We start from the raw sequence: 15413 nt of genomic DNA, 5'->3' as shown, positions 1-15413 counted from the left end.
GAGCGTCGTAACACCGTTGTGAGACCAGACACGCTTTCTGAATATCTTCTATGGCACCTTCCGCAGTTTGCACAATTTTGTTCAGCATCGAAGTCTCTCATAGGAACCACTTTGCATTAACTGTGACTCCCATCTTACATTTTGATGTGCAAGGGCCTTCTTGCACTACACACGTATGGTCTGCAACAGGATAATTGCAGCAGGACGATTTGGAGCTTGAAACAGTTGTGATTTTGTCATTTTGGCCCTCGTGTACCCAGTCTGTGAAACGTAAACAAAAAAAATCTAACACGATATGCTTTTGTAAAGAAGACCACTGATGGTGAGTAAAGAGAATATACAAGTTCAAGTTTATTCAACATTTTATATCATACATTATATTATTCAACATTTTATATCAAGTATATACGACATCAAGTTTATTCGAGTTATTTCTTGCACTTATGCGTTTCAGGATACAATGAACGTGCAGGGAGGTCACAAAAGACTACATTTATTGTTTTATGACCTTGCTACAATGACAATATATATTTTAGGAATGACAATGGACAGGTACTCTCTCTAAATTTGTAGCACTCAATTTTAGGTTAGAATGAGCAATGAATAGCAACTTCCCTCCTGGTATTTTCTTATATATGATGAATTTTGAATTTAATGTGATCAAATATGTGTTAACATAATAGTATATATAAGAATATAATACGTGATAAATGAATGTGATCAACAGTAGATGTAAACAACACCAGTAGCCAGAGAAGTGCATTCTCACGAAATAATTTTCTTATAGCGTATATGTGCATGCCTATTAACTGAAACAATTATCACGGTTTTAATTTCTGAGAGTGTACTGTAGAGACGGCTTACATCTACAACAGTTAATACAAGGTATTATATACTGTGAACGCCTTTAAAAATCCCACGTGACACATATGCCTTTACTTTCTGGAGGTGCTGTGGTAGTCAAAGTTTGTGGGCATTACGCAGGTTCTGCACCCATTTCTTGAGTATGTCGAGGCAGCTGTGAAGTAACCTGCATTGATGATGATTACTCCAATTTTTATGGTGCATCGACAACAAAGGAAATAATACATCAGAACATTGATTTGGGTGCAACCACTTAAAAATGAATATGTTGTTTAATAAATGTATTGGACAAATGTTAAAACATCAGTTTAAAACATGGTTTACAATCCGTGTATCTTCTAAAAATTAAAAAGATGAAAAACTATTCTAAAAAGAATAATAATATCTAATTATTATATTGCTGGGTGAAGGAGCCTAAAGTGTAAGGTGTATTTCTGATGTGAACATGTAAGAAAATATGCAAAACTGAGAGAGGCTAACCACAGTGCGTGCACTGAGGTTGTTCCTTCCTGTAAAGTAGAAACCAGTGGATGAGGAACGTGACACTTATCTGTACACCCAGCCGTATCACACTACACAGATTATTCACTGGGTAGCCCTCATGACGAAACCTGTATTGAGAGACCACTTTTGCCTTAAAAACTGCTTCAAATAGCGCGACACGCTACAAATTATTACTATCGTAACAAGCTGACGATACAGCTCAGACAAAGGCGTTATTCAAGTCGCGCCACACCACCGTTATGTAGGATTCTTTGTCACAAATCAAACCAAGGCACAAAAGAATACCAATACATGAAAAAAGGTGACAATCGTGGTCTCATTATGACGTAATACCGAACTTGCGCGTGAAGGTAATTCAAAGAAATGAATGTGGCACTTGCTTCCGCAGAGAACACCGTGTACCATGCTAGCAATGCATGCAAAAAAGCGCTCGAGTGCTCGCACATATATTGATGACAACACTACCTGTGTAGTGTAACGTGTTCTTTCAAGCATATTATGCATTCAAACTGTATTTGCCGCCGGGTAAAATGCAAGTGTGCTCGATTGAACGTCGGAAGAGCGATTAAGCAACCTGCATCCAGTGCTCGTTTTGGACAAAAAAACACTTCATAATGGTCAACTAAATATACAGAATGAACGCCTATTTATTCCTCGATAAAGAGTGACTCACCTGTATAAATTTAGGCCCTGTAACCTTGCCAGTACGGTTGGTACGACCGTAATTGCAAGAAGTTGCCATGATCGCTGCGGCGACTGTTGTGAGCACCGTAAGATGGCGGCCGGTTTCTTCACGCTCGCGCTCCCTATCCGCGATCCAGCCTTTTACAATCGAGATCAGTGGTTCCAACGGTTGCGCCATTTCGAAAGGCAGTACACCGGAACATGCGTCACGCTCCGGAACTGGCCTCGCTCTTCCCCAGCGTTCCCAGGCTCCCCGGCTCCGAAGAAGGGGTGCGCAGGGTGCACCCGGGAACGTGCACCGGAAGTCACTTCGGAGGTGTTAAGTGATCCCCTGAAAGAGGGAATGTTCCCGGAGCACGAACCTAACGCGCCCACTGGTAACAGAAAAATTCGGCGAGGAGCGGAAGCGGCCGCTCGACGGCTGCCAATAGCACTGCTTCACGCGCTATCGTTCCATGAGCGGACATGCCGTACCAGTGGCGGGCATTTCGGATGCTCGTATGGCTAACCTTGGAAGTGGGAAGGCACGGTCTCGCCCGCCCGCTGCTGTCTGAGGGCGCATTTTTTAACGGTTGCTTCGCGAATATGCTTTGACTTCAAGAACTTGTTCTGTGTGTCACTCTAACTTTTCTGTGTGTAGGAGAATATTTATCGGTTAATTTGAAGTCAAAATTTAACACGGACTAACGAAACGGCCGCTAGGGCGCCACCGTCCGCCACAGTGGAAATCTGTGCATGCGGTTCATCCCGCCGTTTTTCCTTCGAGTTGTCATGCCGGTGGGAAAGTTGGCCGTCTTTCCGTCGAGAAACCGCCGCATGCGGTTAAGGCTTAAAAGTGCTCGATCGTTAGCCACCTGACAAGAGGGATGCTGCCTTGGCAGAGCTTGTGACATTTATTCAGCGCTGCGCGTGGGAGTCTGTCGACTAAGCGTAAAACCGTGTGACTCATTCTGCGTAACGTTAACCGATGACTTGGCCTTTGGCCCACAGTTTTCGCGAAAATTGCGTTGTTTTCCTTTTCCATTCCTTCTTAAGTTTGGTGGGGGTCCGTTTATGGGAGTAGCCGAATTTGTCGCGTGACGACTTAAGTCGATCCCAATTTTTTTTTTTTCACAAACATCAACATTGAAGGAAAACGTGTGTGTGGTTGTATTTTCCCCTTCGTGTTTGACCCTTGTTCATAACACTGCATTATGTCAACCTCGCCAAGGTACCAACTACCCCAAGCATATACCATGTGACGTAGGGTGACGTACACTAGCGTTAGAAATGGGCCACGCGCACTTAGTCGTCGTTGATACGTGTCGTCTACTGTGGCCAGTATATCGTTTTATGTAACGTCCACACAATCGTCGATGTTACGGAGGGTCGCGACCGCACGAATAGCCCCGAGAACAGATAGTTTAACCTTCGGCTACGTATCCCACGCTTCTTGGTTCCAGTGTGGGAGGGTTAAAACGATGAAATTCTTGCCCGGGGGTGCCACTGGATCTTTTGAGAGGTGCTGTTGCTAATTTCCTATTCAGAGATGACTCACCTACTACTCAGCCCTTGTCCTACTGACACATCTCCATTAACGTGGAATCGGCTTTCGTCCATTATGTCGCTGTTAAGCCCCACAACAATCTGATTTATGTTTAAAGGGACTATGAAATTTCCCGAACCCCCACACTTTTTTTCGATGGAAACTGTTCTTCCCGCAGAGAAACTAATATGCCACAAATTTTTCCGGACGAAATCGCTCCACTCTGCGAGGAGCGCGCGCTGGAAATGTCTCTTCCGCGTTCCTCCTCTCCCGCGCATATTTCTCTGCCGATGGTGTAACTGTACGGACCGCACTTCGGTTCCCCGTTACGTCACCGGTGTTGCACAATGGCAAGTAATGCCGCGAGCTCGCGCTGTGGCTGCCGCCACTGCCGAAATCTGCCGATCGCGCGAAAGCTGCTGTCATGGAGATTTCCAGTCCCGATGAACGCATACGCGGGATCCTACGGCGCATGCTCCTGGCGGGATTCCTCGGCTCGGCAACACGTCACGATGACGTGTTGCTGAGCCGGCCGTGGTCGCGTCAAGTTGCCCGTTGTGTCTCCGCTCGGTAGCTCGCCACGGCGCGGCGCTAGCTGTCCTCCCTTCGCCGCTCCGTTTAAATTCGCTCCCGAGAAATCCGCTCGCGCGACGAAAGTAAAATTTCGGTTCTAGACTCAGAAAAATGCCTTCTTTCGAACGAAACGAAGAAAAAAATCGTTTCATAGTCCCTTTAAACAACACAAAACAACATAATTCACACCAAGAAGTCATTTTTACACTGTTGAATTTTCATAGCAGGAGCAAGCTAACATGTTACGTAACGATCGTACATTGCCAGCCTGTGTTCGATGAATTATTTCGATCAATGTGCTCGTGTTTCTAATTTCCCCTCAAAATTGCAGGAGTTTGTCGTCTCTTCTCAAGAAGAATGGCTTCACCGTCTGTAGTTGATCTGAAGATGGAAACGTCAGAAGACTGGAAGGAGGTCAGGAAGGAAATGCATCGAGCCATAGTGGACAGAGATGAGACACGTGTTCTAAAGTGCCTGGATGCTGTGCCTGCCCTGAAAATGTGGTTAGATGCCGATGAAAATGTATCTGCTCGCTACAAAGCTGTTGAAGAGAAAGCTTTCCGCATTCATGCTCTGCTAGTATCGCGTGATTGCAGAGTGAAGAACGACGTAGAATTATCGTGTTACGAACGTCTCACACCTCTTGACCGAGCTGAAATTCAGCGGGAGTGGCATTACACCACAGAACGCGTGGACTCTTACATCGACTATCTGAAAAGCAAATCACGGAGCGTCACCAGATGTGATGACTTCAATGAGCGATTGGAGAAGATGTTCGAGCACCTCTCCAGTGACGAATTAAACAGGAATATTCTGAAAGTGGCTGCAACAGCACCGCACCTACAAGTACTATTCGACTTCAACAGTGAGAGCGTTCAGCGGACTACGGGACGGAGCAATAAAGGTGAAGTCGGTCTCACTTTCTGCAACAAACAAAGAGTTTTCATCGGGGCCAGCACTACAGAAGCAGAAACCTGTGGAACTGTCATTCACGAGTTATGTCATATGGCACTTCGCCTAGTATATAATAATGATTGCCTGCCTTATTTCCGCGGGGATACAGAGAGAGAACAGCAATATAGAGCCATTCTGAATGACATAAAAGGAAGGAAACACGGACTCGATGATCTCATCCAACTAGCTCTCAGCGATGATGAAGAAGAAGAGCTAATTGTACGGATTCCTCACATACTGGCCCAATATGGTTGCGACGATAGAAATAGGGTTCTGGAACGGGAAGTACCGAAACTACGAAAGTTTTTCGAGGAACATGTCATACCGGACATGCGGGAATACATTCAGAATGGCATTCCATCCGTAGAAGCAGAACAGATAAAAAGGGAAAACGAGAAACTCAACAAAGCTTGCGATATTGGCAAACTCAATGTCCAATTCGAGAAACCAATAAGTAGAAGTCTCTGGGAGAAGGGGTCGCTTCACATTGTTACGGGTCCAGAACTGAGGCTTCTCGAAATAATGGTTCACAACGCTGTGGAATCTACTGGTCGACCATACTTGTTTTTTGAAGCACACGAGAGCTGCCCCACGCTGGACTGTGATGTGTTAGTGAAGAACAAATGTGCATTTGTGCTCGTGACAGTTCGTAATGTCACACACTTTATAGAAACTCTTAGATTCCTGAGTGACGTGTCCCGTGTGGCTGGAACTAAAGTCATTTTGCTCGTGGAAGACAGTGAGAAAAAAAACTTGATAAAAAAAGTGCAAGAAGGTGCATTATTTTCCGGGGTGCACGAAGATCACAGGATCGACGAAGCACGCTTTAAGCATGTCACGAATAGCTGCAAAAACGAAGTTTTCGAAAATTCTCGCGTAAAACTTCAAGGTCAATATGTTTCACGGCTTCCAGAGGCAATAAATATGTACACCTTCTTACAATGCGTTGACACTGCGGTTTTCCTAAAGCTATGCGAGTCGAAGAACATTGACCTGGGACCTCGTCTTCATGGACTAGAAGAACGTGTTCAGAACTATTACGTGAAAAGAGAGTGCAGAAGAGCCCTGGAAATTAACTTGAAAGAATGCAATCTAAATGACCACAGTGAGGCTTTCGCACTTCTGGGCTGTCCACACAATCAGGTCGCAACACTTCTACCTCCCGGTTGTGAGGCAAAGGCCAAGGAGGATTTAAAGAATTTCGAGAAATTTGTACTCGTCCACGAGCCATGTGACTACGAAGCTCTCCTGGAAGATGGTCATTTCCGAAACAAAGTAGTGCACCTGCTAAAGTTCGACGAACCTCATAAGAGACTCTTGTGGACCAAATCAAATGGTCGTCTCAGTCACCTTCCAATGACGGGAAGTGAGAGTTACACCGAGGACGCGTTGTTGAAACTGAACGAGAAGGTTGTGTTGTCGAACGTAGAGGAGAAGGTTGTCATAGTCTCTGGTGCACCAGGTATGGGAAAGAGTACTCTAGCAAAGCGCTTGTGCACAGAAGTAAAAAATCGAGATACGAAGCGGTGGGTGATGTACGTCGACCTTCCTCAGAGAATGGCATCTGCTAAAACAGCGTCGCCGAGTCAAGCGGATATGTGCAGATATCTAGCGGATCTCTGCCAAGTACAAAAAGATGGTCTGGAGTTCGCTTTGTTCGAGAAAAGTTTGAACGACGGAAGCCCTTTCGAGATTGTCGTCATCTTGGATGCCTTCGATGAAGTGAACGAGGAATGCCGCAAGTGCGTCTCGGAGCTTACATCGTTTCTATCTGAAAAGAAAGCTTGCAAGATATATATGTTTACTCGCACTGTATTTAAGTCCCATGCACAAGATGCTTTCCACACGGTGTCATATGAACTCCTTCCTTTTTCAGACGAAAATCAGGTGGAGTTCATTAGAAAATATGAGGGAACAGCTCATTCAACCAATGAAAATACTGGAGCCTCCAAGCTGTTCCAGCGACTGCACACGAACTTGAAGGAGACAAACAAGACAGTCCTAGAAACCCCTCTCCTGCTTCGTATGATCTTTGAAATGAAGAATGGGGAAATTGCAGAGTCTGATGATTACTCTTCGTTACTTAAACGTGCAAACATATCAGCCGATAAGAATAAGAACTTATATATTGTACACGTGTACAAGTTGTTTGTGTGGTACAAGCACCTTGTATTCAGAATTGAAAAAAGAAAAGAAAATCTCCGCCTACACGCCGTACAAGAGGAGAATGACTCCGCAGCGCTTCAGTTTTACGAAAACCATAAACTCCTCGCTATGAAGTGTATATTCCCTGAGGAAACCTTGAAATACTTATTGAACAAAGACGAACTAGAGAATTTAGAGCCCGAAGGACGTTTAATGAAAGACGCAGCTAATAACAGTCTCAAAGAAGGATTTCTGAATGGTCTTAACAACGGAATTCCAGAGTTCGTTCATAAGACTTTCACTGAATTCTTTGCAGCTGATTACCTACTGCAAAAGGCAAAAATAAGACAAAATTTCGACGTGAGGGATGTCATTGTCAATCTGTACCGTGAAGAAGAATACGGCGGTGTAATGATGTTGTTCGACGCACTGGCATCAGAGTCCTTTCCCCTTCACTCTGCTGTGATGAACAACGACGCTTTATATTTGGAGCAACTCGTTGTCGAAAGAGAGGATATGTTGAAAGTCGATGAGCTCGAAAGGACGCTATTGCATGTAGCAGCCCTGCATTCTGATGAAGCAACATTGAAGAGGCTTCCAATGGATGATGAGCTAATCAAGAAGGATTTGTTTCAAATGTCACCGTTTGGGTACGCAGAGCTGCGTTCTCCATGGGACGTAAAATACGCTGGAGAGTGGATGGAATGGTTGCAGACTGAGACTTCGGCTGTGGGAGACAGACTCAACGTGTTATGCGCTCGATGCAGTGAGGAAGCAGTGAAACGTTCTACCGAAAATCTACGCACATGTGAAACCTTGGAGCAAAAGAGACGTTTTCTTGAACGAACAATATTCACGGCTGTGAGACACGACCTACGAGGTGTTTTAGACGTGTATCTGAGCTACGTGTCCCCGAGAGAGAGTACAGTAGATCTGCACAGAGACATCATGGACCAATTAGAATCACGCAAGGAACAAAGTTCGAGATGTTCTGCAGAGCCTTCGGTAATTGGAAACCTTGATAGTTTTACAGACAGTAGCAATAGAACTGTCCCTTTTTACGCAAAGTCAGAGACTGTTTGTAAAATGCTCCTTCCTTACTGCGATATGGGAATTCTTGATCAGGATGGAAACACAATGTTGCACATTAGCGCGAAAGAAGGAAATCTGGAGACAATACAGTTTTACCTCGCACATTTACCCGTTAGCAGTAGCAATGGACGCTTTCAAACTCCTTTGCACTTGAGTGAAGATGCAGAGATTGTGAGGCTACTTCTTCCTCTTTATCCCTCAGTGAATGTTCTCGATTATAAGCAACGAACTCCTATGGATATATGTGCAAAGAGAGATGATTTGGAGGCCATGAAGTTGTTACTCCTTCGCACTCGGACATATGACGAACATCACATCAGGCCGAACACAACGCTTCATGAGGCTTCTCACTCTCTTTCCCTTAAAGCTGTGACGTTTGTTCTACCTCACACAAATGCGCACATGCTTAACTACAGAGGAGAAACGTGCTCAGACGTTGCTAGGACAAGTTGGAAATATCATTCGAGTGTGGAGTCCAACGTTGTGAGTTGTCTCATCCCACACTCGCTCGTGAACTCACCTGAAACGTTCGGCTCATCACCGTTGTGCGTCTGGGCGAAAGATGGTGTAAGGAAAGTGATGCAAACTCTATGGCCTTATTTGCGACACACTGACCCTAGACATGCACTGAGGATCAGCAGAAGCCCCGTGTGTACGTGGTTCGCCGGGGATTTCCAAGGAGAAATTTGGTGTCTGAAACTTCTCTTCCTCCACTTAGATGTCATCGCTGGTGATCGTTATAGCCGTAAACGGCTACATGATGTGGCCAAGTGCAAGCTACGCACGCTACGAGAGATACACGGAGTAAATTACATTAATTACGTGAAGCTGTTACTGCCGCATTTAAATCTCACTCAGCAGGATTATGTAGAACGTGGAGTAAAAAATGAGGACATTGTTACCTTATATCGGGGATGGTCGCACACGAATAACACCGATGATCCCCACATTGACGATGTCGACACGGAAATGGTCGATCACGGTGGCAATATGAAGTTGCTCATAGAAGCACGGAAAGGTAATGTGGAAGCTGTGGAACTTCACCTCTCCCATTCATCCGTGTGCTTTACAGATGAAGAAGAGAACACTGCATTGCACTTGAGCGCGTCGAATGGACACACAAATGTGGTGAAGCTTCTCCTTCCTCTTTATACATCAGTGGACGTGATCAATGTGGATCGAATGACGCCCATGCATATGTGCGCCCCAAATGGACACATGGACGTTGTGAAGTTATTATTACTCCGCTCTAGAATGAGTTCCCGTGACAACTGTGGACGGACACATCTTCACTTGGCCTGTGAAAGTGATGCCGTTGATATCGTGAACTTCCTTCTTCCCCACTCATTCCCTAATATGCGTGGCGTGTTGGGTTACACGTGCTGCGCTATTTCCGCTGTAGAAAGGAAAATGAACGTTGTGAGATGTCTCATCCCTCACTCTCTTATAAACTGTCCTGATTGGACAGGTGATTCACCAACGCGAATGTGTGCAAGGCGTTATATGAAAGAAGGACTGGTGACATTATTGCCATATTCTTGTGATTATGACACAGCGAGTTTATTGACTATTCTCCCGCTGTCATTTCGTAAGGCCTATATGAGTATGAAAACTACGCCTTGTCTGAAACTGATGGTACTCCACTCAAATGTCATGGCAGTAGATAAGCATTTCTGTGCAACACTCAGCCGCATTTGAAAGTATTATGTAGCGAGTGATTCATTGCGGCGTCTAATAGAGTCTGAGATATCACTACTCCTGAACTATATTTCTTTCTTGCTTCCACATACAAATGTTTCTGCTAAGGACGATGAAGGCAAGGAACTATTACAAGGAGCCCTCCAAAGTAGCCAAGATCCCGAATTGGTTAGCTTCCTTCAGAAATGGACTCGCTTGAGTGACTTTCATTCATGATGCTGACGATTGTTAGCAACGGTTGTGGTTAAGCACCAAGTGGCACAGAGCTGTCAATGGACACGAGCTCTGAAGACGATATGGAAGTGTTAATAGAGCTTTGAACAGCTGTATACTAAATCCTTGCCTTCATCCGAGAAAGCACAAATATTCATCCAGTGTCAAAAATGAAAGAAAAAAAAATCACTTGTGATTTTTTGTGATTGAGATTATGACTAACGCGTTTTGTTTCTTCTTGTTCCTTATGTTACAAAGTACCGTTCCGTAGTAGGTTCGTAAGGTGATTTGAAAATGTGTAAAAAATGTGTCTGTTCCTAATGTGCTAGTTATATGGTTAGCTATGATATGCCACAGTATTAGAATACGGCTGCGTGCGATTAGTGCGATTATGTTTGGTGTCAAATGTATATACCCAAATGTAAATGAACAAAAGTGTTTTTCGCACATTGGAGAGGGCTTAATTCAAATTATTTTGGAACTCTCGCTCACTTCGCTGCAGAGTTGTGTAAAGTAAATATTGTCGAGCGAAACACATGTGTGATACACTCGTACTTTCATTACGACCGAATAAATATACGGGTTCCAAATTGCTTTTCCAGTTATCGTTACAGATTACGGAACATATTACTTTGAAGTAATCAAGGTTCGTGGAAAGGAACCTCGACTGACTCAAATATGAATGTTACAAATTAGATTTGTGTACGTGTGATTAAATGATTATATGCAGTTGTCCTTGGAAGTAATGTGTCCACTTACATGTCATCAAGAGATGCAGATGGGGAGAAAATTCAGTGAACCGGTAAGCAAAGATGAAGGGAATAGTCCCATGAGGAGAGCCGCCCATATATTTCGAACAGAGACTGCTATTCCTCTTCATCATGAGCGAGAATCAGAATATGCGGCTCGCACACAGCGCAGGACATGTCCTAGGGCCTCATAGCAGCCACAAGGACATGTGTTTCGAGGGGACGCAAGTTATAGTTATGGCCAAGCTTGTGAAAGCTCGGGATGCGTGCTTTAGTTGTTATTACAGTTACTTTTGCGGATTCTAACTACCCGAGCAGCGCACAATATTGGTCCAATATTGGCACTGTCTCGGTTTTAGTGAGCCTAATGAGGGCCAATCAAGCCAATGAAGAGCAATAAGTGGTGTTACCTTGGCTTATCCTACTCTCACCACTGTGCTACCCATGGCAGTGTTTCAGTACCTACCCAGGTAAATATAAGAAAAAAGACGAAAGAGAGAGAGAAAAAATAATGCATTGTACTGTGATGCCTTCCCGTTGTCGTGCTGCCATTCAAACCAATTAAAACTAGACCAGAGTGGCAGTTACTATAGCTACAGGGCATTCGTATTCTTCATTGGCTCACCACGGGCTTGCAACATTGGACCAATATTGGCAGTTTCATTGGCGTATTACCAGACCTTTGTTGCACGGCCTATATACTGGACCAACGTAACTTTGGCTGCCAATTTCGGACCAATATGGGACCATTGAGGGCGTGCTGTTTTTAGAGTTATGTTTAGAGTTACCAAATTAAATTTTCGCAGCCATCTTGTGCTCCCACCACATCACTTTCATAGCTGCTTTCATATCGTGTATTCGTGCTGCCCAAACTCGAATACGCATCGGCCATATGGGATCACCATCAAGAGTACTTAATTCAAGCATTAGAGTCAGTTCAAAATGTGCTTCATTACATCTAACTATTCCAGAGACGCGAGTGTTTCACGTATAAAGAAAAACCTCGACGTTGATCTTCAAGTCAAGACAGTTGATAGCCAGGCGGTGTCTCTTCCATAAAATGTATCGCAACACAAACACTGGCGATCGTCTCCTAGTCCCTGCTAACTAGATTTCTAAAAGCGATAAAACTCCAACGCAAGGCACACAGACAGACAAAACAGACGACGCAAGTTCTATCGCTTTTTAACTACATTTCATCTCGTCTGAACGACATCCATGTGCTTAAGCTTCCTCATTGTAATATCACTTCCTTTCTGAAATAATTCTTTCCTAACGATATTAGTGATTGGAATCTTCAGTATGAACATGTTGCTTGTACACTCGACACCACTCTGTTCTACTACAGTAATGTATATATTATATAGAGCATCCTTTCATTGTTTTATAGTTTGTAAATATTTCACCCACTTGCCCTTGGGTCATGTTGCCTTGTATATAGTGATACAATACAAACTTCACATAGTGTATGTCAAGAGCAAACGTTGGCTCATGTAAATAGTTTGTTGCTGCTTTTTGTTCTGGGGCTCCCCAACACTGTTCCTTTAACCTGCGTCAGTAAATACTTCATTCGGTAACTACTGGACTACCAAGATGTTTCTCAAACTTCCTAGCGAAGGTTTCAGGAACACCATGTCATGGTAAAACCCGGTAAAGCGATAAATTATGCCTGATTATGCCTGCCCAAATGACTGAGGTAGGGGACGTTTTTTTTTCTTTTTGCGGACACTTTATTTTCAGTTTAGGTAAAAAAAAAAAGATGACATACATTCACAACAAGTTTTATTTATCAACGGGCAGCCGGTACCGCGGAAATATTGCGAAGGAATTAGCCGCTGTACGCAACACTTCACCATGTACTATGAGGTCACATCCCCGAGCGTTTATGTTTAACTGTTGCAGCATTCGATCAAACTTGTCAGTACGATCAAAACATGTTTTTCAATCCAAGCACAGAAGCAAAAGTGACATTGTTTACAGACGTGTTCACCGGCGATCATGTGCGCCGCCATTTTACTGATCATGTGAGTGATGACCGGTGATGACGTTTGCGTAAACGTCATGATGATGATGATCATGACGAATCTGGTGGCTGTACCCTTTGTAGCGGGCAGACAACGCTAAAATAGCGCGTCCTAGCTTAAAATCCTAAAGGAAAAAAGAAAACAACTAACCACAAAAATTACCGTTCTCTAATAAAATTTCTGTCCACTTTTTTCGCACCATAGCGTCCGTTTCTCCGCCAAATCCCAAAGCGTCTAGCAAAGATTCTGTATCCGCTTCCGGTGACAACTTTGAGCACTGCAACACGATATCACGATATGTCCAATTGTTTCATCCGTTTGCCCGCAAATGGAGCAGCGTGTGTCGGTCTTCGGTGAATCTGAGTCGTCAGTTTTTTCCTGCCGTGGTCGCAACTTGGCCCTCCATTTCCTCGTTCGGAGTACTCCCTCGCGTGCCTCAAACAAGAGTCTACTTGATGGTGAATTATCGTAGAGTGTCCTCTCCGCCTTTATTACCTCCTTTCCAGCTGCGTAAATTCGAAGTGCTGATTTTAGGTTTACTTGTTTGCGCCATAGGGTCGTTTCCCGAAAACGGACGTGGTTCCTAATGGTACCGCGATTTACATGGTCCCCGTCGGTCAACGTCTTTTCATTTAGGTCCACGGTTTTCAGAAAGGATCGTGTTTTTTTCCGCCAACCAGTGTACTGATCCTTATATATCATTTTTCTATATATCTTGTTCGGAATCCATGTCTCGGACATTGTCCTGATCCTTTCCTCGTACGTAATTTTGGCTTTTGCTTCCCTCGCACCAAAGCCAGACCAGCCCAAGTCCCCTTGTATAGCTGCATTGGGCGCTGATCTGCGGGTATTAAGTGCTATACGGCCGGCTTCTCTTTGTTTTCTCTCGAGGAATCCGGTTGTGGCCGACGAAAAGCATAACACCGCGTTCCCATAGATGAGCCCGGGCACTGCCGCTGCCTTCCACAACTTCCTTGTCACCTCAAAACGATTGAAAGACCACAGTGTTCGCACCCGTAGCACTCCGACGTATTTGGTCGCCTTCTTTCGCATCTGGTCTTCATGTTCCTTTAGGTATTTTTCCTCTGTCGAGATGGTCACTCCGAGGTACAGGGTCGGACACACATAAGCGTACCGCGGGAGCGCATGACCTGCAAGTATGCCAGCGCCGCGCAACTGATGCTCCTGGGTTTGAGACCTCGCGCCTAGCGAACATTCGCCACCTCTCGGTTGGGTCCGTCATTGCTCTCGTGGCGTCGGCGGGCGGGGAGACCCACCTGCTGTTGCTATTCAATTACCAGTTCTAACGAATGGTACCTACCGGAAGTTGGAGCTGGAATTATACGATGTATAGGGAGACCACTGATCTCTATCTATATAGGGACTGTGCGATAAACTGGTGGCGCCGCGATGCGGCCTCCGGAGAAAGTACCTTGCGTGATAGCCGCCGGGTAGCCAGCTTTGTTTACATGTGAAGTGCGGGTATCTTTTTTTTTGCCACAGCATCGCTAACTGTACCAGCACCTAAAAGAACTCTTCATTAGGGACCAGATGCTTCATTTCTCGTGATTTGTACGCTTCCAATACCACCGAGGTCACTAGACTCGCAGCGAATAGCGTTTGTGACGCGCGTTCGGCCATTGCATGAGGTGTGCATAACATGAGCGAATATATTCTATTTCTTTTGTTCTAGGTTCAATGAAACTGAATGAGGACCTGCAAAATGATCAATGATTTACAGTTGCCACTTTCGTGACGGTGAAACGCCGCTGGATACTGTATCACCGTCAAATGCACCGACCAAACGGCAACCTATTTCGAGATAATGATTGAGGTGTTTCATCGCCGGTGCCCAGAGCCGATATTGCTCCCGGTATGACGAGTCTCACAGAGAGAACAGAAGTTCTACGTTGTCCAAAAGGTTTAGTATTTACTCACCGACCATTTCACAGCTGTCGTCCCGCAAGCTTACGGCGGTAGCCGAGGTAAAAATTCATATATTTTCTTCTTTGAGGATCTCTTTAGAGTTATTGTGTCTGAAGATACTGGAAAAACTGCAGTACAAGTTCAGGCAATAAGTTGTGACCCCACGTGTTTATTTGTATGGATAAAACGGACGCACGATGTAAATTTCAGTGACGAAGCTATGTGTGTGCAAAGACTACGAAAGGAATACAAGACTCAGTCAAAAACATGATATTACAAATGGCTGGAGTCAGAGGAATACACGTATATAGCCATCGCTAGCAAGCCATTTTGTGAGGAGTCAAATAACCATCCTCTCGACGTATCACTTACAGGTGTTTTGACCGGGCAGAGGCGAGTGGCTGTCCTCCTTCCGTACTGTTAGATGCATTATAAATACGGTGGTTGCTTCTGTGCAGTTTG

The 15413-nt window shown here is 44.7% G+C and overlaps 1 protein-coding gene across 2 annotated transcripts in view; it reads left to right on the top strand.

Annotated features, from left to right (window-relative positions):
* Positions 1-10987, top strand: part of LOC135374613 (uncharacterized) — a 28013-nt gene extending 17026 nt beyond the window's left edge. For both annotated transcript variants that reach the window (XM_064607568.1, XM_064607567.1), the window contains exon 4: positions 4482-10987. In XM_064607568.1, the coding sequence (XP_064463638.1) occupies positions 4508-10039 (5532 nt within the window). In that variant the 5' untranslated portion in view covers positions 4482-4507 and the 3' untranslated portion in view covers positions 10040-10987. The remainder of the gene's footprint in view (positions 1-4481) is intronic.
* The last annotated feature ends 4426 nt before the right edge of the window (positions 10988-15413 follow it).

Source organism: Ornithodoros turicata, unplaced genomic scaffold (assembly GCF_037126465.1).
Source record: "Ornithodoros turicata isolate Travis unplaced genomic scaffold, ASM3712646v1 Chromosome86, whole genome shotgun sequence".
Classification (NCBI taxonomy): Eukaryota; Metazoa; Arthropoda; class Arachnida; order Ixodida; family Argasidae; genus Ornithodoros; species Ornithodoros turicata.
This window is presented reverse-complemented; position numbering and strand designations above follow the sequence as displayed.